General features: G+C 46.2%; 1 protein-coding gene across 1 annotated transcript in view; it reads right to left on the minus strand.

Annotated features, from left to right (window-relative positions):
* Positions 1-22,167, minus strand: part of LOC140426772 (regulator of G-protein signaling 14-like) — a 136,236-nt gene extending 114,069 nt beyond the window's left edge. The window contains exon 1 of the mRNA XM_072511927.1: positions 22,110-22,167. Within this exon, the coding sequence (XP_072368028.1) occupies positions 22,110-22,166 (57 nt within the window). The 5' untranslated portion in view covers position 22,167. The remainder of the gene's footprint in view (positions 1-22,109) is intronic.
* Positions 22,168-25,320: the final 3,153 nt, after the last annotated feature.

A 25,320-nucleotide genomic window follows, 5' to 3' on the forward strand; every position in this document is an offset into this window, starting at 1 on the left:
CAGGTGGTGGAATTCAAACTCAATAAAATATCTGGAATTAATAGTCTAATGATGACCATGAAACCATTGTCGATTGTCGTGAAAACCAATCTGGTTCACTAATGTCCTTAGGGGAAGGAAATCTGCCATCCTTGCCTGACCTGGTCTGGCCTACATGTGACTCCAGACCAACAGAAATGTGGTTGACTCTGAAATGGCCTAGCAAGCCACTTAGTTGTATTCAACCAGTACGAAAATGCAAAAAAGGAATGAATTCGGACGGACCACCCCGACATTGACCCAGGCACCGGAAAATACAGCGGGAAACCAAGCCCTGTTGACTCTGCAAAGCCCTCCTTACTAACATCTGGGACCGTGTGCCAAAGTTGGGAGAGCTGTCTCACAAACTAGTCAAGCAACAGCTTAACATAGTCATACTCACAGAATCATACCTTACAGACAATGGGTTAAAATCCCTCCACTGCAGCCACGCCCACATCCTATAAATGAATTTTGAAAAAAGGTCCCTCTGCCAGAAAAAGTCAGGCCACCTCCTGCTGCCGGGAAACACGCCACGGGGGGCTCGGATTTCCCCCCAAAGGTTCTGATTTCAACAGAGTGTTACCCACGGTTTGACAACCCTGACATTACAGCAAAATTAATTAGCGCCTCCCTCTGGCCATCGATTCGCTCATCGGCAGTCGGATCTTCACTTGAGTGAACCAGGTGTCTCTCTATTTAAGAGATGGTGAAATTTGAATTCAATAAAAAAACTCTGGAATTAAAAGTCTAATGATGACTATGAAACGATTGTCGTAAAACCCCATCTGTCATCCTTGGGTCTAGGAAGGGTGCTCTTTCAGAGGGTTGGGGCAAACTCAATGGGCCGAATGGCTTCATTTTGCACTGTAGGGATTCTATGATTCTATCAACATCCTGGGGGTTACCATTGATCAGAAACTGAACTGTACTAGCCATATTAGTACTGTGGCTACCAGAGCATGCCAAATGCTAGGAATCCTCGTGACCCTCGTAACTCACCTTGTGACCCCATCAAAACCTGTCCACCACCTACAAGGCACAAGTCAGGAGTGTAATGGAAAATTCTCCACTTGCTTGGATGAATGCTGCTCCAATAACACTCAACACCATCCAGGACAAAGCAGCCCACTTCTTTGCTCCACCTTCCACAAACATTCAAATCTTCCACCACTGAAGAACAGTGGCAGCCCTGTGTACCATCTACAAGATGCACTGCAGTAACTCACCAATATTCCTTAGACAGCACCTTCCAAGCCCACGACCGCTACCATTCATAAGGCCAAGAGCAGCAGATACCTGGGAACCCCACTACCTGGAGGTTCCCCTCCAAGTCACTCACCACCCTGACTTGGAAATGTATCACCGTTCCTTCACTATCGCTGGGGCAACGTCCTGGAACGCCCTCCCTTACAGCACAGTGGGTGTACCTACATCACATGGACTGCAGCGGTTCAAGAAGGTAACTCACCACTACCTTCTGAAGGGCAACTAGGGATGGGCAATAAATGCTGGCCGAACCAGTGACGGCCACATCCTGTAAATGAATTTTGTAAAAAGGTCCCTCTGCCAACCAAAGTCAGTCCACCTCCTGCTGCTGAGAAACACGCCATGGGGGCTCAGAAAATCCCCCCCAAAGGTTCTGATTTCACCAGACTGTTAAGCAAGGTTTGACAACTCTAACATTACGGCAAAACTATTCGCTCATTGGCAGTCGGACCTTCACTTGGGTGACCCAGGTATCTCTCTATTTAAGACACACAAGCCTACTTTATATGAGATGGCAAAACAAGGCCGCTCAGCTGAATGTAAAAGATCCCATAGCTACTATTACAAGGAAGAGCGGGTGAGATTTCCTCTATGTCCTGTTATCCCTCAATAATATCCTTCTAGGAGTTTCCTAGAGTCTCCAGCAATTGAGAATTGATCTCCAGGACACTGCTCCAAGGAGCTGTTAAAAAATTGTTTTATTCATTGGCTGGGATTCTCTGGCGCCGATTTCTGCAGGCAGGAAAGCCAGTGGAGGAGAAGAATCCAACAAGTGTCCCCAAACGGCTTTTACGGCAGTGGGATTTCCTGTTCAGATTGTCCAAGTCTCCCACTAATGACATAATGGGGTTCCTGCCATGAAAGGTCAGGAACCCTATTACCATACATTTACATCTAATTAGTGGGCTTTCCCATTGCACTATCCCCCCATATTAGATAATTTCCCCCCCCTCCCCACTTCCTGCTGACATGATGTCAAATGGGCGGAGTTTACAAGAGGTCTGGATCAATGGGGACCTGGTTAACAGACCCCTGCCCCTCTCCAGGGATGCACAGATAAGTATAGCCCCCAGGGGGGAGAGAGTTATGTCCTGGCACTGCCCCATGGGTGCATTTAATTGGTGGTGGGTTTTGCCCACATGATAACAGTAGCTGCATTTTAAAAGAACTTCAATGGCTTCACAAGCAAACTGGCATAGGGTAGATAAAAGGCAAGAATTGAATGCTTCATCAGAGTACTGGCTTACTTGCAGTAATACGATCATACATACTAACATATGGACATATGAATTAGGAACAGGAGTAGGCCTCTCGGCTCCTCGAACCTGCTCCGCCATTCAATAAGATCAGAACTGATCTGCTTGTAACTTCAACTCCACATTCCTGCCTGCCGATAATCTTTCACCCCCTTGTTAATCAAGAATCTATCTAGCTCTGCTTAAAAATATTCAAAGACTCTTTGAGGAAGAGAGTTCCAGAGTCTCACGAGCCTCCGAGATAAAATATTTCCCCTCACCTTTGTCTTGAAAGAGCTAAACCTTATTTGCACACAGTGACGCCCTAGTTCTAGATTGTCCCACAAGAGGAAACATCCTCTCTACATCCACCCTGTTAATACCCAGATCTTTCTTAACTCAGGAAATTTGGTGAGTGAGGGAATTCAACGCAATGAGGGAAGAATTGCAGTCTTGTCTTTTAGAGAACAAGAAGTGGTCTTAGAGAGAGAGAGTGGGAGACAGCGACACCTGAGATGTAGAGTCCACAGGCATTAATCAAGTAAACAGGCAGATGATTGGTTGATGAGTTTTGAGGAGACTTTAGGTCAGTGGTTTGAATTAGCTCTTGGAAAATCTGAGTATTGCATTAAATTTGTAGTTACAGTTGTGAAGGGACTTTATATAATTACAACTAATCATCTAATAAAACATTAATTAATTGAACAAATAAATACAGCTAGTTTGAGATATAGCAGAGCAGATTTGTGGTCTCCACTTCAGAATGTTGAAGTTTGTGGTCGGCGAGATTGTCCTGAGGTTCCCCAAGGATGTCGCCATCTTGAATCCCTCCAGCTCAGAAGTTGGAGAGACTCCGACATACGACGGAGTGGAAGGAGTTTTATCCAGACTATATTCACACCCCAAAGAAAAATACAGATTCAGGAAAAGGAGGATGTGACTGATAGGGAGCAGGATAGCAGGGATTTAGGAAGGTTTTGAGAAGAAGGTCACACATTATTGGTCCTGTCCCACAGGTACAATGTATTCACTATCTGTTGGGGGAAGGAGTAAGATTGCAGGGAGGACAGCCACAATTTAAACTAAGGCAACATTGCTCAAAGGCTGTCTGGGATGGGGAGGAGCAGGATAAAAATAGGACAATATGAGGGGACTCTACAATTAGAGTGATAGATAGCATTCTCTGCAACAAGAGATAGCATCATCAACAGTCAGGAATGAGAATCCTGAAGGCTGTGTTACTGAATCATTGCCAGAGTAAGAGATAGTTCATAGTGGCTGGAGAGTGTTGTGTAAAGGAAGGGAGTAAGTCCAGCTGTTGTAGTCCGTGCTGGAACAAACGGCATAGGTAACACAGGGAGGAGGTCCTGATGAAAATGCATCAGGGACTAGGCTCGGAATTAAAAAGCAGAACCTGTAGTGTAATAACCTGTATATTATTGTCTGAGCCAAGTGGAACCTGGCAAAGGAGCAGACAGAGTAGGAGGATTACTCGTGGATAATGGGATGGTATGAGAAAATTGAGTTTTCATTTCCTTGGACACTGGACCAGTTCCCAAACAGGAAGGAGCCATACTGATGAGAAGGGGTCCACCTGAATAGAGATGAGTCCCATGTCATAACGGAAAGAATAAATGGGGATATGGCAAAGTTTATAATCTAGTAGTGTGTGTGTGGGTGGGGGAGGGGTGGGGGGAGTGGGGAGGTTGATCGCCAAGAAACATAAATGAAAACTAAACAAGGAAGGAGAAGTTTGGAAAGAATAATATATGGGAGGACATTTCATGGTAAGAGCTATAGAACATGGGTCTAAAAATATGGTTTAAACATAAAATGAGAGGAAATCCAATTACATGTGAGCTAAAATGTCTACACAGTGTCCGAAATAAAAGGGAGAACTGGAAACAATCAAACTGCAACAAATTACAGGAGGACATTAATAAACATGCAGAATGAGCAAGTAATTGGCAAATTAAGTTTAACACAGATAAATGATGTGAAACATTTTGGTAGGAAGATTAGCAGTGTCACTTATTACCTGGAAGGTGCAAGTATACATGGGGTAGAGAAATAAAGGGATCACGGAGTACAAATGCACCATTCACCAGAGGTTGCACCATACGTTATCATTTTTTTAAAAATCAAGCACTAGGCTTTATTCCTAAATTGTTTGAATTGAAAGAAGGGATGTTATGCTAAACCCTATTGAAACATAACTGGCACTAGAACTGAGGAAAGAGGGGTTTTTCCTTTGGGAAGGGCTTCACTTGAAGCATGCTGAGACCAGTCTCCTGGCAAAATGAATAACTAGTGCTGTAGGCAGGGGTTTAATTGGAGTACCGTGTGCATTTCTAGTCTCCTTATTATAAAACAAAGATATCGAGGCACTGGAGAATGTGTAATAATTTGCAGCAATGATACCAGAAATGCATGGGTATATATATCTGGAAAGGAATGATAGGTTAGGTCGCTTTGCCCTTGAAAAAAGATGGCCGAGAAGTGACCTGATAAAGTCCTTTAAAGTTATGGAAGTGTTTGACAAATGTGGCAGAAAGAATGTTTCTTCATGTGGGGAACAGCATAACTAGAGGCCTTCAATATAGGATAGCCACCTAGAAATACGATAGGAAATTCAGAAAAAACTCTCTGAGCTAAAGTGTGGTGAAAATACGGAACTCATTACCACAGGGAGTGGTTAAACAAATGCTATAGATACATTTAAGGGGAACCTAGAGAGGCATATGAGGGAGATGGCAAGAGATGATAAATGAAAGATTTAAATGAGGAAAAAGGGATAAAGTTCAAGGGGAACATAAACACCGTCACAGACTGGTTGAGCCGAATGCAGTATATCCAATGTAATCCTATCAATGTGCGACTCGAAGAATGTTGTAGGGGTAATGACTTTCAATTCATGAGTAACTGGCACTAGAACTGAGGAAAGAGGGGCTTTTCCTTTGGGAAGGGCATCACTTGAAGCATGCTGGGACCAGTCTCCTGGCAAAATGAATAACTAGTGCTGTAGACAGGGTTTTAAGCATAATAACACACAGGTGGGAGCTGTTCAGGTGAGGAGAAATTTTGAAAGTTAAAGAGAAAGGACACGTCTGTAGTGCAGTGTAGCGATCTGAGTAACACCAGAACTAGAGTGTGATAGAAAGGGACATATCATGCAAACATGAGTGCTGCAGAAAATCAAGTCAGAGTAGGAAAAATAGCAACAGTTAAAATTAAAGGCAATCGATCTGAATGCATGTAGCATTCATAACAAAGTAGATGAATTGATGATACAAATAGAAAAGAACAGGTTTGATCTGATAGCCATTACAGAAATATGGTTGCAAGGTGACCAGGACTGGGAACTGAAGATTTCGGGGTAGTTTTTAGAAGGATTGGCAGAAAAGAAAAAGAGATGAGATGGCAGCTACCTTAATAAAAGATGAGTTCAGTGTACAATAGTGAGAAATAACCTTGGCTGGGAAGATGAAGGTGGAGAAAGAAATAACCTGGAAAAGAAGTCACCAGTGGGAATAGTCTACTGGCACCCTAATAGTGGCTACATTGTGGGGCAAAGTATAAATCAATAAATCATGAGGGCCTGTGAGAAAGGTTACCTCAACAATTGTGGGTGAGTTTCATCTTCATTTCGATTGGAAAAGTCAAATTTGCAAAGGTATTCTTGAGCATGAGTTGTTTGGAGTATATTTGGGTCATTTTCATAGAACAGCACATTTTGGAATCAACTAGGGAACAGGACATTTTAGATTGGGTAATGTGTACTGAGACAGGATTGATTGGTTATATTATAATATTCGATCCTCCACAGAAGAATGATCATAACATGATAGCATTTCACATTCTGTATGAGGGTGAGAAACTTGGATCTGAAACATAGGGGCTGGTTTAGCTCAGTGGGCTAGGCAGCTGGTTTGTCATGCAGATCAAGGCCAGCAGCGCGCGGTCAATTCCCGTACCAGCTTACCTGAACAGATGCCGGAATGTGGCGACTAGGGACTTTTCACAGTAACTTCATACTTGTGAAAATAAAAGGTTATTATGATTATTGTCCTAAAATTGAATAAAGGCAATAACAAAGGTACGAATACAAAGTTGACTAAAGTGCCCTGGAAGAATAGATTAAAAAGTAAGATGGTTGAAAGCAGCAGCTAACATTTAAGAAGATACATAATGCTCAACAAGGATATACACCATTGAGAAAGAAAGGCACGACAAGAAGGATGAAACATCTATGGCTAACTAAGAGAGTTAAGGTTGATATCAAATTTAAATGAAAGATGTGCAAAACTGCAAAGATTTGTGGTGGGCCAAAAGTTCAGGAATATCTAGAAACCAGCAAAAGATGATTTAACAATAATGAGGAAGGAAATAGATGTTGAGATTAAACCAGCAGGAAATATAAAACAGACAGTAAGAGCTTCTGCAAGTATATAAAAAAGGCAGTGAGCAGTTGAAGTAAGTGTTGCTGACTTATAAAGTGAGACTGGAGAACCAATAATGAGAAACAAGGAAATGGCAGAGACTTGAGCAAATGTTTTGCATCTGTCTTCACGATAGATGACATTAAAAGCATTTCAATAATTGTAGTAAATCAGGGAGGAGCTTAAAACAATCATTATCATGAGAGAAAAAGCATTAGGAAACTAATGTAAGTAAAGGACGATTATTTCCCTAGCTCTGATGGCCGGCATCTCAGTGTCTGCTAGATAAATTCATTAACCTTCTTTCAGGATGTAAAAAAACATGGTGGACAAGGGGAGACAAGTAGATTTTTAAAAATTCATTTTCAGGATGTGGGTGTTCCTTCTCAGACCAGCATTTGTTGCCCATCCCTATTTGCCCTTTAGAAGGTGATGGTGAGCTGCCTTCTTGAGCCACTGCAGTCCTTGAGGTGTAGGTACACCCATAGTGCTGTTAGGGGAGGAATTCCAGGGTTTTGACCCCTCCGACAGTGAAAGAACAGCGATACATTTCCAAATAAGGATGGTGAATGTGACATGCGAGGGGAACCTCCAAGTGGTGGTGTTCCCAGGTATCAGCTGTCTTTGTCCTTCTAGATGGTAGTAGCCAGGGGTTTAGAAGATGCTGCTTAAGGAAACCTGGTAAGTTCCTGCTGCGCATCTTGTCGATGGTACTCACAGCTGCTACTGTCCATCGATGGTGGTGGAAGGATTGAATGTTTGTGGAAGGGGTAGCAATCAAGTGAACTACTTTGTCCTGAACATAGTGTATTTGAGTTACCAACAGGCATTTAATAAAGTGCCATTAAAAGGCTACTGTACAAGATAAGAGCTCATGGTTTTGTGGACAAAATATTAACAGAGGACTGTAATTATAATAAAATGTTATGATAGAGGATTGGCTAATTAATAGAAAACAGAGTTGGGATGAATGGATCATTTTCACATTGGCAAACTATAACCAGTGGGATGACATGGGAATCCGTTTTGAGGCCTTTCTAGTCTATAGTTATAATTAGATGAAGGGAATTAGTGTATTATAATCAAATTTGTTGATGTTTCAAAGATAGTGGAAAGGCAAATTGCAAGGATGGAGTACATAAGCACAGAAACACATGGTACATGCAGTGTAATGTGAGCAATAAGATGTTACTCACTTTGGCAAGAAAAATAAGCAAACAAAACATTATTTAAATTGAGAGAGACTACAGAACAGAAACATAAAATTGCTACAGTACAGAAGGAGGCCATTCGACCCATCGGATCTGCACCATCCTCCGAAAGAGCACCCTACTAGGCCCAGCCCATCCCAGGAAACCTATAACGCCACCTAATCTTTTGGATACTAAGAGGTCATTTCTCCTGACCAATCCACCTAACCTGCACATCATTGTTTCGTGGGAGGAAACTGGAGTAGCCAGATGAAACCCACGCTGACACAGGGTGAAAGGGCAAACTCCTCACAGATAGTTGCCCAAGGCTGGAATTGAACACAGGCCTCTGCCGCTGTGAGGCAGCAGTGCTACCACTGTATCACGTGCCGCCCCACGCTACAGTGGTACAGACTGTAGCCACCTGGGTTGGCCACTTCCCGACTTAAAATGGAGAGCCGCAAAGGCTGAAGGGAAATTCAGACAACACAGGCAAAGACTAGCAAGTACAGAAATCATGTGTATTGAAACCTGCAAAAAATCAGACAGCACTGAAACCAGCAGCCATCTGCATAGTAATGAGCAATTCCAAGGCACAATTGCAACAGTTAAGGTGAATAAAGCCAAGCCAGACTCCTCAGCGCCAGCAGGAGCCAAGACAAAGGAAGACCAACGGACATTTAGGGACCGCCCAGCGATCAGGGAACCGCTCCAGCATTGGAGAAATTGATCCAAGTGATCGGAAAGTAGTCCAATCACTTGGAACCAGGTACGGGGTCCGCCCCGAAGGGTGGGAAGCCCCTGGGGACTATAAAGTAAAGCCCCCAAGTTCAAATCGTCCTTCTTGACAGGGTCACTCAGCAACGCAAAGCAACCCCTGAGAGTGAACTGTCTAGTGGCTGCCAACCAAGTAAGTCTCAAGTCAACACTCTCTACGAGATAGGCGCTCCTAGCTACAAGTCCATACCAGCTTTTGAATCCTGCAGACTCAGGACCTGAACGAAAGGCTATTTGTTCCCCTGACCTGGTGGGCCAGTCCGAAGCGAAGTATAGGCCTTTTAGTGATAGAAATAGTCTAGAAAGTAGAGTTTATGCATGAGTAGCGATTTACTGTGTCTAATAAATGTGTTTTGATTTGAATCTTACTAATTGGTGTGTTGAGTTATTGATCAGTACTTGAACTTGAACCTCGTGTCGGTATCTTAAAGATACCTGGCGACTCTAGAGCAAAGGTTAAACAAACAGAGAAAATTACGAATTAAGAGCCAACCAAAGGTTAGCAACATATTACTGGCGACATGCTGACGGGACCAGACTTAGAAGTGGCTTAACCACTCCGGGTGAACCCAAAAATTTGAATTAGAAATCCAATTGGGAACCGAAAAACCACAAGTGTTCAAGCAGTTCTGATCAATCCTCATAATTCGGAAGTGTGTTAATGCATGCATAACTAACAGGGCTATAAGGTAACACTGATAGATTTTTGTTGCGACAAACTGTCGTGAGTTTGTATTCCGGAAAATAGCGAGAGCCGTACCCGTAATTACAGCACCGCCTTAATACCCCTCGTTACAAATTTTAAGAGAAGTATTTCGAGATGAAAGATGACAATGCAACGCCTCATGAACCCTGAGGAATTCGTGGTCGCAGTGACCAGCAGGAGAGTAGGACAGTGTCCCGTTTGGGAAGAGGAAATCAGAAAGTACCTCAAAGGGAAAGGATAGCCCCTTTGGAGCGAATTCTGTGACAAAGAGGAAACAGGACCCGGGAGTATAGGACATTCTTGGTGGGAGAACCTGTCAGAAATTCATAGGAAAAGCTTGGGAAAAGCTCGCAAGCCGATGGCAATCGTGTCGTGTCTGGCACAATTACGAGGCACAGAGGAGGTCGTTCGGACGCTCCGCAGAGAGATAGAGGAGGCACATCGAATGAGTAAGGTCGATGTGAGTGAGATAGAGGAAGAGAACGTAGAACTAAGAAGGAAGTTAGCAGCAAAGGACGGAGAGGTGGATGATGCCAAGTGGGCACACCAGTCTTGTCTGGCGCACCTAAGCAGCTTCCAGACACAGTACGAAAAGGCCTATCAGGACACACAATGTGCAATCCTGGTAAGAGAGGAAACAGAGAAACAGGTAGAGGCATTGCAAAGGCAGTGTAGCGACCTGAAAGCAGCATGACGAGCACTCCATGCTACCACCACGGAGCACAGACAAAACTCATTAGATCATGCAAAGTGCCGGAAGCAGATTGCAGAACTGCAGCCTTTGCTTTCAGTTCAGAATGGATTCCAGAGCACCTTTGGATCCCAGTTAGACACAGAAGACAGCCCGGATTGGGAAGAATTAAATGAGACCGCGCATAGATATGTTCAGGGAACATGTGCGCAAGGAAAGCCCCAGAAGAGAAAAGCGCCCCAACCCCCCACAAAGCAGATAGTTCAGGCACCCATGAACCCAGTAACCACCCACCGCACAGTCACATCGGACGGAGATACAGAATTTCTTTATACCACCCCCTTAACCGTGACCCAATTACGGGACGCGTGCGAGAAAATCACACTGTTCCTTCCCACCTCAGACCCCCATCACTTCTTTGCTAGAGTAAAGCAGCAGGCGACCATGAAAGGCCTGGATGAGCGTGAGCACGTGAAGCTCACAGTTTTGAGTTTAGACCCTTCGGTCATAGCAGCCCTTCCCGACCCACAGAATGTAGGAGGTGGCACCCAGCGATCTTAGATGCGATCGGCTACAACAGAGGTGACCCAATAGAAGGCCTGAATAAGTGCAGGCAGAAAAAGACGGAACACCCCACAGCATTTGCTGGACGCCTGTGGATTCATTTCACAGCAGTTTTCGGTAATCTAGACCGCGCCCATTTGTCCCAAGACGGTATGGCCAAATGGACCCGCACCCTTATCTCCCATGCCACAGAGGCAGGACAAAAAGCCTGTACGAATTATGACCCCCTCAGAGGAAGCCCACAATGAGAAATGGGTTTTAAAAAGATTGTCCTGCGCCTGGGAGCAATCTGTACAAAGCAAACCCACAGTTAGGAAACCCGAGGAACAGCAGGCAGAAGCAGACATCCAAGCGATGAAAACGCACTAGAACCCCGCATGGGTGAACGAAGGCAGGAACAGCCCCCCACAGAAGCCACAGGAATGTTACAACTGTGGACAGTTAGGACACTTTGCACGAGAATGCAATGCCCCACAAAAGCCACAGAGAGCCCAGCAGGCAGGCACTCTGAATAGGAACAGGACAAAGCCAGTCCATAGTGTAAGCGCCCGTTTAGATCAAGCAGACCTGAACGGAACGGACTGACGGTGTTCGGGCTCCCCCATTTGGGTCTGCGACACCCTTTGGGATATGTCCGGCCGTCCAGTAGATGCAGCAAAGATACGGGGACAGCCCATCGAATTTCTCTGGGACGCAGGAGGGTCCCGCACCACAATTAATTCCTCCACCATATTCCAGAAAGACACGTGGCCCACTACAGCCACCATCACCCTCAGCGGTTTCACAGGCCACTCACAGCAGAGACACATCACAGCCCCTGTTCCCATTTAGATTGGCAATATAACGACAAAGCACCCCATAGTTTTGTCGATCTACCCCACACCGCAGAACACATTTTGGGAATTGACTTTATGAATTCCCACAACCTGTCCTTTGATCCAGTCAACCAATGTGTTTGGAGAATGGCAAAATCCGCAAGAGCCCCTGCAACGCTCACAATAGGTGAATACGCCAAGAAGATGAGCGCAGTCGGCAAATTTTTGTTTGACCCGACCACGATTAGCACAGACAAGCAGGTTAGGGCAGTTCTGCAGAAGCACAGGACAGCATTCGCGACCCACAAACACGACTGTGGCCAGATGACTGGTTCCGTTCAAATCACAGGACCTGACCCTAGACCCCAAAAGCAATACGGATTTCCCCAAGAGGCAGAGGGAGAAATCGCAAAAGTTATCGACAGCTTATTAGAACAGGGCGTACTCAGATCAGTAGCCTCCACTAATAATGCCCCGATTTGGCCAGTGAGAAAGCCCGATGGATCATGGCGACTGACCATCGATTACCGGGAACTCAACAAAGTCACCCCCGCAGCAGCCACCACGGGAGCCACAAGTCCCGAGACCATGCTCAAACAGGGACTCAACTCACGATACTTTATGGTTTTCGACGTCAGTAATGGATTCTGGTCCATTCCATTGGCAAAAGCATGCCAATACAAATTTGCCTTCACTTTTAAAAGTCAGCAGTACACGTGGACATGCCTTCCACAAGGATTCCACAACTCCCCCTCCATTTTCCACCGACAGCTGGCAAATGGTTTGTCAATATGTTCTCACCCCGAATGTCTGGTCCAGTATGTGGACGACCTATTACTGGAGACAGACACCAAGGCAGAGCACATCGAGCTTCTGTCCGAACTCCTGGAACTCCTACATTCAATTGGATGCAAAGTAAACCCCAAAAAGGCACAGATTTTGGAAAACAAAGTGATATATTTGGGTATGATTATCACGCACGGTAAACGCGAGATCGAGCACAAATGAATTGACTCAATTGCCAAATTGCCCCTTCCCCAGAATGTTTCAGCCCTCCGGTCATTTTTAGGACTGGTTGGCTATTGCCGAAACCATATTGACAGTTTCGCCAGCAAGGCAGCACCCCTCTCGGAACTCCTAAAGAAAGGAGCCCCTTGGGAATGGCTTCCGCAGCATACGGATGCTGTGGATGCTTTGAAAAGAGCCCTCATTGCAGCCCCCGCACTATAGGTTCCAGACCCGCTTTCCCCCTACGCTATAGAGATAGCTAGCACGACAGCACCCTTTCGGCCGTGCTCCTCCAGGAACGGCACGAACAGCTAAGACCCGTGGCTTATGCCTCCAGACTTTTAGATCCTGTGGAGCAGGGATTTTTGGCCTTTGAAAGGCACCTGCTCGCAGTTTTCTGGGCGGTTCAGTATTTTTCCTACATAACCGGACTAAATCCCCTCACAATCCTCATGGAACACACCCCCACCCAACTTTTACTTGACGGATGACTTCAGAACAGTACAGTCAGCCAAATTAGAGCAGCTAGGTGGACCCTTCTTTTGCAGGGACGGGACATTACCGTTAAAAAGACCAAGACCCACACTTTTTTAGCCGATAACCTTCAGTACCCAGGCACCCCCTATGAATGTGAAATCATCTCACCACACCACAACACAGGCCCCTTTATTGCAAAAACAGCCCCCAGAAAGATAGATAGTTCACCCCAGAGCCCCCAGCACACAGACACGTGCGCACCTTTAAAGATATATGTGGATGGTTCTTCCACAGTATTAGACGGGAAGAGCATTACAGGATGCGGCATTTATGTCGAGGACGCGCAGGGACGTGCCCTAGAAGAGATCTCCTTAAAGCTACCAGGCCACTTAGGCGCGCAGGCGGCAGAACTAGCAGCCGTTGCGTACATTGTGGATCACCCAGATTCCTTCCCCAGCTCAGCAGACATATACTCGGACAGCCTCTATGTCTACAACAACCTTACAGAATTCCTACCCCTGTGGAAAGCAAGGGGATTTGTTTCCGCAGACGGAAAACCCCTCCCTTCAGCCCCATTGCTCCGCCACATTTTAGAAAAAGTGCAGAACAGGACATTCGGAATTGTCAAAGTTCGCAGTCACCACCGTTCCTCCCCCCCGGAAATATAAAAGACGACGCACTGGCAAAAGCAGGTTCCAGGCATGGATATTTGTGGACACCCCCCGAAAGCGCACCAGTGAATGCAGTTCAGGTCACGCAGACTAATATCGAGGAATTAGTGCAGGCCCAGAAGCAGGATAGAAATCTCAGGGAGATTTTGAAAGGACAATTTACAGCACCCTATGATAGATTTAAAAATGCACTGACCACATATGACGGTGTGGTGTTAAAAGACACCCTTTATGTGGTTCCTGAACAGGACAGGAATCAACTTATTTGTTTATTCCATGACAGTCATGGACATCAGGGAATTGATCCCACTACAGCTCAGCTCAGGCAGCTCTGTTGGTGGCCAAGTTTAAAAGAGGACGTAACGCACTACGTTGAGAATGACCTTATCTGTGCCCAGAACAATCCGGACAGATACGCAAAGAAAGCTCAACTTAGCCACACCCGCCCCGTTAATGGCCCCTGGACTAACCTCCAGATTGATTTTATAGGACCATTGCCCCCTTGCAGGAATGGTTACAAGTACGTATTAGTCGTCATAGACACGTTTACAAAATGGGTAGAGGCATTCCCATCCAGAACGAACACGGCAAAAACCACAGCCAAGATCTTAACCCACCACATCTTTACGAGATGGGGACTCACCCGCAGCATTGAATCCGACCAAGGTTCCCATTTTACGGGACGTGTCATGAAGAACGTCCTCACGATATTTGGCATTACCCAAAAATTCCACATCGCATACCACCCCAGTCAAGTGGTATCGTGGAGTGCATGGATCGGACCCTAAAATCAACCCTCCGATAAATGGTCCAACAGAACAACACCACTTGGGATTCAGTCCTCCCTTTTGCATTGATGTTTTTAAGAAATACTGTCTCAACATCCACAGGTTATACCCCACACACTCTCATGACCGGACGCCCCATGAAAGGCACAGAATTTTTATTAGGATTGGATTGACCAGCCCCGAAGTGATGGCCCTCACACATGAGAACGCAGTAAAGCAGTTAGTGGAAAATGTAAAAACGGCACAGCTGGCAGCCGCAGTAAGAATAGGCACAAGAAAGAAACAGAGCAAGGCCTGTTTCGACAAGACAGTGCATGCGACTGAGTTTGAGGTAGGACAGCAGGTCATGCTCTCAATTTACACCCCCAGCACATTCCTGTCACCGAAGTATTTGGGTCCGTGCTCCATTGTGGACAAAGTAAGCCCCTCAGTCTATAAAATTAAGTACCCCAACGGAAAGACTGCGTGGTCTCCATATCAATATGGCAGACAGTCCAACCACACACATCACATCATGCTCGACGCAGCAGAACACACCCCGCCCACAGCCAACGTATTCCTACCCTCCCCCAACACGCCCACCACATCCACGGACTCGCCCTCGACTCCACCCCTGACCTCTAGACTCCGCCCCGGAACGCCCACAGACAGCAGCGACAGCGACTGTGACTCAGACAATAGCCACAGCACACTTCCCTACTATCCCCAGGCAACAGGACCCACACCCAGCGAATCTGACCACGATTCGAGTGATCCCTTCCTCATCACTTTCTTCAACAAACCCCACCAAACACCACCACCCTACGATGACGATTCCGTCCCCACAGAACTAGACACCACCTTTTGGCACCGCGACAATTCACACAGGCTCGTCCGGAACAATGAGATGGACCCCAACTCGCACCACGCAGCCCTATCAGCCCTTATACATTCGAGAGTATGGCATCCAGGAGAAGATGACGACTTTGAGTCTGACTCCCAAAACGAGAACCCCTTTACGACCCTGTTCGCAACTGATAACTGAGGTGTCCAGATGATGTTGTAAAAGGAACCGCTTGGGATAAACAGTGTCCTTTCTGATGGAACCTGCAGCATGTTGTTTAATGATGTTTGTTACTGTTATTGTTATGTGTTGTATGTAAGATCGGAAATTTTTTCCACAGCCTTACGCCTTATTTGTCTGCAGAAACCTATGAGAACTTGCCAGCACGCTCATCGGCTTGCCACACCCCCGTTCATAACTGCTCTTCTGGTTCGAAGGTAGAACCAATACGGCAACCCCCCACGATGACTACATTTCTTGCCCGTTCTTGCCGGTTGCTCAGGCAGTGGAGAAACGGCATTGGTCTCCGCCCTGCCTGAGGACCCCCCCCCCCACTGGTCAGCTACGATCGGGTAGAGCTCACACAGCATTGGTCGCCATCCTACCCGGGGATTCCATCCAATTCTTACCCGTCGCGGCCCATACACACCTCATTTCGGCACTTTTGGTTCAAAAAGTTTTGTTTTGTTTTCAGGCCACCCTTAAGTTGCCATCCCTACGCTATTTACATCCTCAAACATTTGGATGGTAAATCGCGCAGCCTGCGAGACGGCTCGCACTGTTTCAATATTTTTAAGTGGGTCTTGTCCTGAATATTCGGTTTAAAAAAGAAATGAGGGAGTCACACATGGTGACAAATTATAAAGGGAGAATTGGCACTAAAGGACAGACATACTAACAGACGAGATATTAACCAAGATCGTAACAGACACTATGCTTGATCCCATAGAACCCCAGAAGCTTCCAGGAAAAGAGACAAAACGGAAAGGAAGAGACAAAAAGGAAAGAAGACAACAATGAAGACGTCATACGTGTATTTCGTCGTTATTGCAATGTGTATTTGGTTGCGCGCGAAGGCGAAACCCCTGACCCCAACCCCCCGGCCGTTAATGATTCACTTCCCCATAGCACCCAGAGCCCAGTAACAGGCAACACCACACCATCATGGTGTGATAAGCTCATAACAAGGTACTCCCTTTCCTACGTAGTCGAATCCCTATTAGTGTTGGTGATACTCTGCAGCATCGTGCAGACTATCCGTATGAGGAAATGGAGAAGGAGAGCCTACCATGCTCGCACCCCGGTCTACAGAATAAGATCCCCTATGGTCAGTTATCCCCAGGACCCCAAACCCCTCGATCTATAATAAAGGACATTCGCTGGCGTTCTTTTGTAAATAAAGAAATGGAAAGATTGTACAACCCTGTGCTTGACTGCCAAGCCAGGAAAAATGTAAATGCTGCTATTATTTTGTACTGTTTAGGAAGATAGTGTGATTGAATGTTTTAGTAAGTGTAGTGTATTGAGGACAGTTAGAGGTACCGTTTTTTACATTTTTGTAATGCATGTCCCTGTTTTGATATAGCGCCACTTGGAATGTTAGTTAAATTTTTTACTGCATTGTTATGGTCAGTGTAGAGGCCATGAAAGAGTGCTCGCCGGGTCAGGGAATGAAGACAACGCAGTTATGTGATCATTCACGTTTCACGTTAGGGATCACAAGGGGGGAGTATAGCCATCTGGTTTGGCCACTTCCCGACTTAAAATGGAGAACCACAAAGGCTGAAGGGAAATTCAGACAACACAGGCAAAGACTAGCAAGTACAGAAACCATGTGTATTGAAACCTGCAAAAAACCAGACAGCACTGAAACCAGCAGCCATCTGCATAGTAATGAGCAATTCCAAGGCACAATTGCAACAGTTAAGGTGAATAAAGCCAAGCCAGACTCCTCGGCGCCAGCAGGAGCCAAGACAAAGGAAGGCCAACGGACATTTAGGGACTGCCCAGCCATCAGGGAACCACGCCAGCATTGGAGAAATCGATCCAAGTGATCGGAAAGTAGTCCAATCACTTGGAACCAGGTTCGGGGTCCGCCCCGAAAGGCGGGAAGCCCCTGGGGACTATAAAGTAAAGCCCCCAAGTTCAAATCGTCCTTCTTGACAGGGTCACTCAGCAACGCAAGCAACCCCTGAGAGTGAACTGTCTAGTAGCCGCCAACCAAGTAAGTCTCAAGTCAACGCTCTCTACGAGATAGGCACTCCCAGCTACAAGTCCATACCAGCTTTTGAATCCTGCAGACTCAGAACCTGAACGAAAGGCCATTTGTTCCCCTGACCTGGTGGGCCAGTCCAAAGCTAAGAATAGGCCTTTTAGTGATAGGAATAGTCTAGAAAGTAGAGTTTATGCATGAGTAGCGATTTACTGTGTATAATAAATGTGTTTTGATTTGAATCTTACTAATTGGTGTGTTGAGTTATTGATCAGCACTTGAACCCCGTGGCGGTATCATAAAGATACCTGGCGACTCTAGAGCAAAGGTTAAACAAACAGAGAAAATTACGAATTAAGATCCAACCAAAAGTTAGCAACAAGACTGACCTGGGTATCCTCAAAACACAAAGTTAGCCTGGAGGTACAGCAAGTATTTAGGAAGCAAAATAGAATGTTGGCCTTTATTGTAAGGTTGGTGGTGTATAAATTAGGGAAGTTGTACAAGACATTGGTGAGACCAGAGCAAAATACTGCGTACAATTTTAGTCTCCATATTTAAGGGGGATATATTTTCATTGGAGGCAGATGGTGTAACATTGCAGATAACTAACCACTCCACAAAGGCACAGGCAAGCACAGAGGCAGCAGTAACACAGATAGACACTTGTATGCACAGACACAGACTTACACAGATGCACAGACACACCCATTCAGCCAAGCACAGATAGGAAACATAAAAGCACATAAAGATGCACGTAAATATGCACAGACACAGACACACATACAGAGACAATACAGACATGTACATGCGCATGAACACACAGCCACATAAATGCACACAGGTGGACATGTACTCAGACACACGAATACAGACAGAAATATGCACACAGACATAAGCACATGCACAAAAACAAAATCCACTTAATGGGGTTTGGACGATGTGTCTGAACAGTAGCTTGAAGTTAAAGCCTCAATCAGTCAGCAGTGTAGAAATTTCCCAAAGCATTGAGCATAGACAAAGAATAGAAGTCAATAATAAAAGGTCAGATGTTCCCACTCAACCACACAGATTACAAAAACAGAGATACCGGCTATCTTGCGTATTAATTTGTTGTGATGGAATTTTTTTATATTTGGGATTCCCCTCTATATAATGAATATGGATGGTCGTTCCCCACACTTCAGACAAAACAAGAAAAGCATTGTCAACCTGGGGTTTATTTCAAGTTTAATTATTCTTTTTTTCGATGATGCTGTGTAGGCGCTTCAGCCTGAGCAGAAAACGATTACCTCAGTGGAATTTACAACAGCATAAAGTTGAAGTAGGAAATGCAGCCATTTTTCGTCCACCAACTGAATTGGTGTGGGACGGGAATTACACACTGTACAGATCAGACTGCCTTCTAAAGTGGTTCAGTAAGTTTTAGTGCAACAAATCCTCTGCCAGGGACCTGTGAAGAAGGTTTAACATAACTTCCTCAGGACAATGAGAGATTGACAATGAATCCCAGTCTTGCCAGTGAGGCCCATATTCTGAGAATGGGCAAAGAAAAATAAAACAGGATGGAGGGCATATATTTGAACCAAGGTTGATGCAGTTTGAAGAGCAATTAACCTCTGGCTGACCTCACTCAGATCCCATACCAAACAATTAAAGTGATTTTTCTGAAGTTCTATTTACTCAATGACAAAAATGTCACCACAGTCCCATAGGCTCCTCTCTCCTATGAGAGCTGACTTGTGGTGACTTAACCTAAGGGTCACCACACCTCAGGCGAGGGGCAAGGTTGAGAAGGCAGGATCTTCGTGGACAATCGCAGCCAGTACAAGAATGGAACTCCGCGCTGTTGGAAGTGCCCCGCACCATGAACCAGCCGTTTAGCCAACTGAGCTAACCGACCCTCCTAGGTTTTGCAGTGTGAAACCATTGTAGCTCATTGGGTGAGCACACCCGCTCCCCCGCAGTGTATTTTCCAACAGTTGGATCAACTGGCCATTGGCCTTTGGCAGGATCTTCTGGTCCCGCTGACGTCTATGGTGTTTTCAATGGCTCACCTGGCCCACCGCCGGAGGGAGGGGGAGGACGGGGTTTCCATTAGTGGGGTGGAAGATCCCACTGGTGGTTGGGCCAGAAAATCCCACCCATTATTTGTTAAATGGAACAGCACTCCTGCTCTTTTCCAAGCGTTATTTGATTTGCCATGGGAATCATGGGTCAGTTTTTCGAGGAACTGGTCAAACTTCAGCCAAGTATTGGCCGTGTGCAATGGGAATTTCATAAACAAAGAGGGTCCCATTTCAACTCATTCAAAGTCGCTTATAGAGAGTTCAAATTTGGCCCAAGATACTCCTGATTTGAATCTTCTTGTTGCCTAATCCTGAAGCCAGCTGTGAGTCTCCAAACACTTGCAGCTATCTCAGATCAGGAAACAGCCTGACAAATCCAGAGATGCATTGCTGGTTTTTGAGGCACTTAGGCCCAACCCATCTGGAGCACAATGAGACCCTATGCCCGGCAAACTTTCATTCTTCACCACAAACAGCAAGATAACTCTACCTCCTGCCCTGTGGTACTGCTACATCTCCAAAAACAGGGATGACATGCCCACCTGAGCAACTGCATCAATTTGGCCAGGAACTGGAGGCATAAGAGCAAAATTCATCGTAGATCAAAAAGACTGTGATTACAGTCCCTGTTGCTGATGGTGGGTATGTCGGTGTTAATGTGATGTGCCTGCTATAGGCAATGAATCTAAATTCTGAAAGAATTAGCATTGCGTATCGATGTAATAACATATTGGGCTAACCAATTTAACACAAAACCTGTCTCAGCAGAGATGTATAGCAGCTACTGACATTTTAATTCCTGAAAATCCCACATAAAAATGCTTCCTTGTTTTCTTTCCAGAACATGAAAGAGTTTATCAACATGACCTTACTCTGAACTTAACTGGAATCTGAATACTATTTTCAGACCACCCCTTAAACCCTCTAACATCTCTAGTCTCTCTTCACGACTGGGAATATTTGCATGAATTACAATAACAGGCTGCCAAAATTTGGTTTAGATTATGTTACGTGATCGCATCGCATCGAGGTCTTTAGGATGATAGGGTAAATCCAGAGAAACAATTTCTTCTTGCGTGTGGCGGTGGGGGTGGGGGGGGGGGGGGGGGGTGGGGGGGGGGGTGGGGGGGGGTGGAAATATGCAAGCACCATCTTACTTACTTAATTCTGTCACTAGCAGCAAACAGATTCTGCGACTTTTCATTCAGAAGCTCCAACCGCATCCTGTTTAAAGGGTTAAGGAGCCGCAGAAGAGACAGACAAACATCTTGGTGTACTTAGTGCATACTCTCAGTGCCCCACCTTTTGGATGGGTTTTGGTCATGTCATACTTCATGCCTCAATGTCATTCGAAAACCTTAATCTCGTTGCAAACACACAAGAACAAAACAAAAACCTCCAGCAGTGGAAATCGTCTTATCTTGAGGAATAAAGGTGTAAAAGCAATAGGTAGAGACTGTAAGGCAGGCATGCCTACCTGATACACAGTCATTAGTTCATTACTATTTTCACACCGTGTCTATCTTTTCCAGCATCTATCGCATCATTTGAATTTGGCTTGTCTGTGCGAATGCAATGTTGCAAAAGTGCTTGCCATTCTGATTTTGCAATGAGAGTATGTGACACAATACCTCACAAATAGCAGAATGTAAACTTGAAGCCTCCAACTCCTGCGCCAAAATTCAGGATTCGATCAACCATATTGGAGAGATGCCATGCAAAGGTGAACTGATCTGAGTAGGCAAGTATATTATCAACAGGAGCATCAGCTTGAGGGGAATCATTTACCCTGTTTTTAGAACAGTTGCAGGACAATTTCAGTGATACCAGACAACAAATTGGTTGATGGGATAGGGATTTTCTCCCCCAAATTGTAAGTAGAAGGAATTTCATCCTCATGTTGGTTTGCATCATGCTGTGTGAAGGTACTGCCTCGCTGGGGTATTGTGAAGAAGATTTGTATAAGAACGTGTTATTAGCCCAACACTAAAGTTGAACTGCAACCCATAGTCTTGCGATCTGCAGTGATCGTGTCCGGAGGTGAGGTAAATCTATCCTTGCCAAAACCTTTCTCCCAAAAATAGAACTATTCAATTATGAAGAGCATTGCAGTCAACACAATTGCATTTTTAATTGTGTCACTTTGTCACCACTGTTGAAAATCACACCGACTTTGTCGATATTAACATCGGAAAGGCAACACCCAAGTTGATTTAAGCTGAACATAGATAAAGATTAGTGAGAGACATACCCATTCTGTTAAAACGTGTTCATGAGAGAACATTTAGTTCAGCGAATGCACAAACTTCAGAAACACCAGACACTACAAGCCATCCAACATGTCACAAACTACTCACCATCCTTCCATTGAGGGCAAGTTTTGTTATTCCTGCCATGTCTTTCATCTGGAACATTTGATAGTTTCAACAGAGGCTTGTTGGAAAGAGAGAGGCAGACCCACGGCCGGTATCGTGTTCAATCCGTACCCAGATTACTGCTGTCACTCTTCCTCAGGAAGGACTGTCATAGCAACAGACCACAGGAGGAAGTGGTGACCTCACCCCATGAGCCACCCTTACTTCACTTCATGCAGAAGGGGGCTGGATGCTTGCACTGCATCAACAGCTGTGATACTCTCCCTGAGTAAGATGTTTACAAAGCTTCTCATGGAATATTTTGCTCTCATTTTAATGGGACCAGTTTGAGTGGGGGTGGATGCGCTGTGTATCAGAGAATACAAACCACAGACTGTGCAGAATGCCCTGGGGAGTCCGAAGGCCTTGGTATCTTAATGACCGGCCGTTATTTGAATTCATTTTCTTTGATTCCAGGCAAAACATGGCAGCATCCACTACCTGGCCAGTGGATAGGAGAGGGACTGTGACCAGAGGTGGCCCCAGCTGGGGAGATGTGGCAGCTCTCCCAGGTAGCCAGATGAAGGTGGGGATCAGGAGGCCATCAGAGAAATGGGTGGGTTTTGGCTCCGATTCAGGGGTCGCACATGAAAAGGGAGGCCCAACCCGCAAGGAAACCGAAAACGTCGTCCTTCACATTTACCTGACGCGAACCTAGCAGATCTGATCTGATGGGGAGGCCATCACCACTCCTCCACATCGGCTTACAGTATATTGCAGTCAGGTCGCAATGACAACATCGGACCTGGTCTGCATATTTATGCTGCATTCTGCCTGCTTGCCTGCTCAAAAATAGAATGATAGGGGGTCAGTGACTGGCCTCATTTTCAACCCCACTAACCCTCCTCCCCCATCAAGTCTTCATCAGGCAGGAGGAGTTAAACATTAGAGACTTGGAATGGAATGACTGGCATGGGAGTCTTGAACTGAGCTGTCAATCTAAGATCAGTGGTTGTAGAGTGCAAAATGTAATAGTAACATCTGAGTTGTACTCCAGGCTATGAATTGCACAGGGAATGAGAGGCCTTCACATATGACTAAAGATACCAATTAGTTTTAGCATTAGGCAGTTAGGAGGACTGTTTACCTTTGTATAACAGTAAGGGGGTCCAGCAGCACTGTTATCAGCAGTGCCTTAGTGGGTAACACTTATACCTGAGCGGGAAGATTTAGGTTTCAAGGTTTGTCCAGAGACTTGACCAGATCACTGCATTACTAAATTAAACTGAACACCATCTGCCTGTTCAGGTGGATGGTAAAGATCCCACAGCACTGTTCTAAGGAGAGTAGGGAAAGAGGTAATCCCAAAAAACTAGTCCACTGATGGTGATGCGCAATTATCCCACAAACCCAGTGCTGCCTGCTCATTACCATGATTGTAAGGTGCAGATGGACTGAAGTATGTTGAGTGGCTGCAAGCTTCAGCATGGAATAACAGCTTGGGAAGCTCTAGCACAGTCTTGACCAACATCTTTTCGCTCATGGGGCTGATGAGCAAATTTCACAAAGATAAGCGGCAAGATTCCCCATTTGGGGGACCATGGGGCAGGATTCTCCACTCCCACGCCGAAGTGGCCGCGCCGTCGTGAACGCCGTCGTGAACAGCCCCGGTCCCGATCGATTCAGGCCCTGACAATGGGCCAGTATCGGGGCCGCGTCATCTACACGCGCCAGGCCTTGTCGCCTGCGTAAAAGCGGCGCCGCATAGATGACGCGGCCGGCGCCGCATAACGGGCGTCATCCGCGCATGCGCGGGTTGGCCGGCGCCAGCCCGCGCATGCGTGGTTGCCGCCCTCTCTAAGTCCGCCCCGCAAGAAGATGGGGGACGGATCTTGCGGGGCCGCGAAAGGAAGGAGATTCTCCTTCAGAGAGGACGGCCCGACGATCGGTGGGCACCGATCGCGGGCCACCCCACATTCCAGGTGAAGCCCGGTGCAGAATCCCCCCTCGCCCCCACACAGGCCGCCCCCCCAGCGTTCACGCACCACCCACGACTGCAGCGACCAGGTGTGGATGGCGCCGGGGGGAACCCACCGTTTTGGCCTGTCCGCTCGGCCCATCCGGTCCTGAGAATAGCGGGGGTGCCGGAGAATCGCCATTTTCAGTATCTCCGGCGATTCTCCGGCCTGCGGCCCGCGAAACCCGACCGGGCCGTTCCCGCCGCTTGGGAGAATCGCGGGAGGGCATCGGAACGGCGTCCCCAGAAATTTTGGCGGCCCAGGCGATTCTCCCAACCGGTGTGGGAGTGGAGAATCGCGCCCATGATCTCCCATTGGAGCTGAATTGCATTAGATCTACACTCACTCCGGAAGCAATAATTAGGAAGCAATTTCCAATCCTAAGCCGGGCAAATTATTTGCATGGCGAGGATTGCGAAGGATTCACTAGTGCATTCTGCTGTCCAGCCGCCATTTTGAGTGGGCAGCCCGATAGTGAGGTCCCACGGATGCCACCGCTGTCCTCCCCACCGCAACACAATTCAGCACCCCCCTGGGATTTTCTGGGTCACCTCCCACTCCACCCCCCCCCCGGTCTGGGAGTGACCCAACCCCCCCTCCCCAATGCTCTCCCCCACCAGAGACCCCCTGTTGCCAATTTGTACCGGAGACGCTAATAATGATGCTCTTTTTAATGAGTGAAATACTATCCCACCAGCGTCACCAGTAATGTTGCCAAATTAACTAGATATGGCAGTTATTGATGATAATATTGCTTTTCAGAGTCGCCAGGTATCAAATGATACCACCACAAGGCTTTACCGGATATCGATCAAAGACCAGTTAGTCAGTTCAAGTTCAAAGATAGTTTGTTTACACACATGGATTACTTTGACATGCAACATAAAACACACACAAGTTAAACTACACCTAACAACTACAATAACCTGTACTTAACTTCAGGGCAACCGGCTCTTTGCAGATGAACAAGGCCTTTGTTCGGATTTTGCGTGGCTGGGTAGAAGAAGTGGCTTCATTTCTGCTGGGCTCATCCGTCTAGTAGTGATCATTGGTCTTGAACTTGTCTTCTGGTTGTAATACTACACTTGGTTTTAGGCGTAGGCCGGGGCCAAGAGAGACCGAACACATGGCTGTGTCTCTTTTTATCCCTCTGGGATTTTGCGCTCTTTTGGGCGGTCCTTAGCTTTGGACCCAAT

This window comes from Scyliorhinus torazame, chromosome 7, assembly GCF_047496885.1.
Source record: "Scyliorhinus torazame isolate Kashiwa2021f chromosome 7, sScyTor2.1, whole genome shotgun sequence".
Taxonomy (NCBI): Eukaryota; Metazoa; Chordata; class Chondrichthyes; order Carcharhiniformes; family Scyliorhinidae; genus Scyliorhinus; species Scyliorhinus torazame.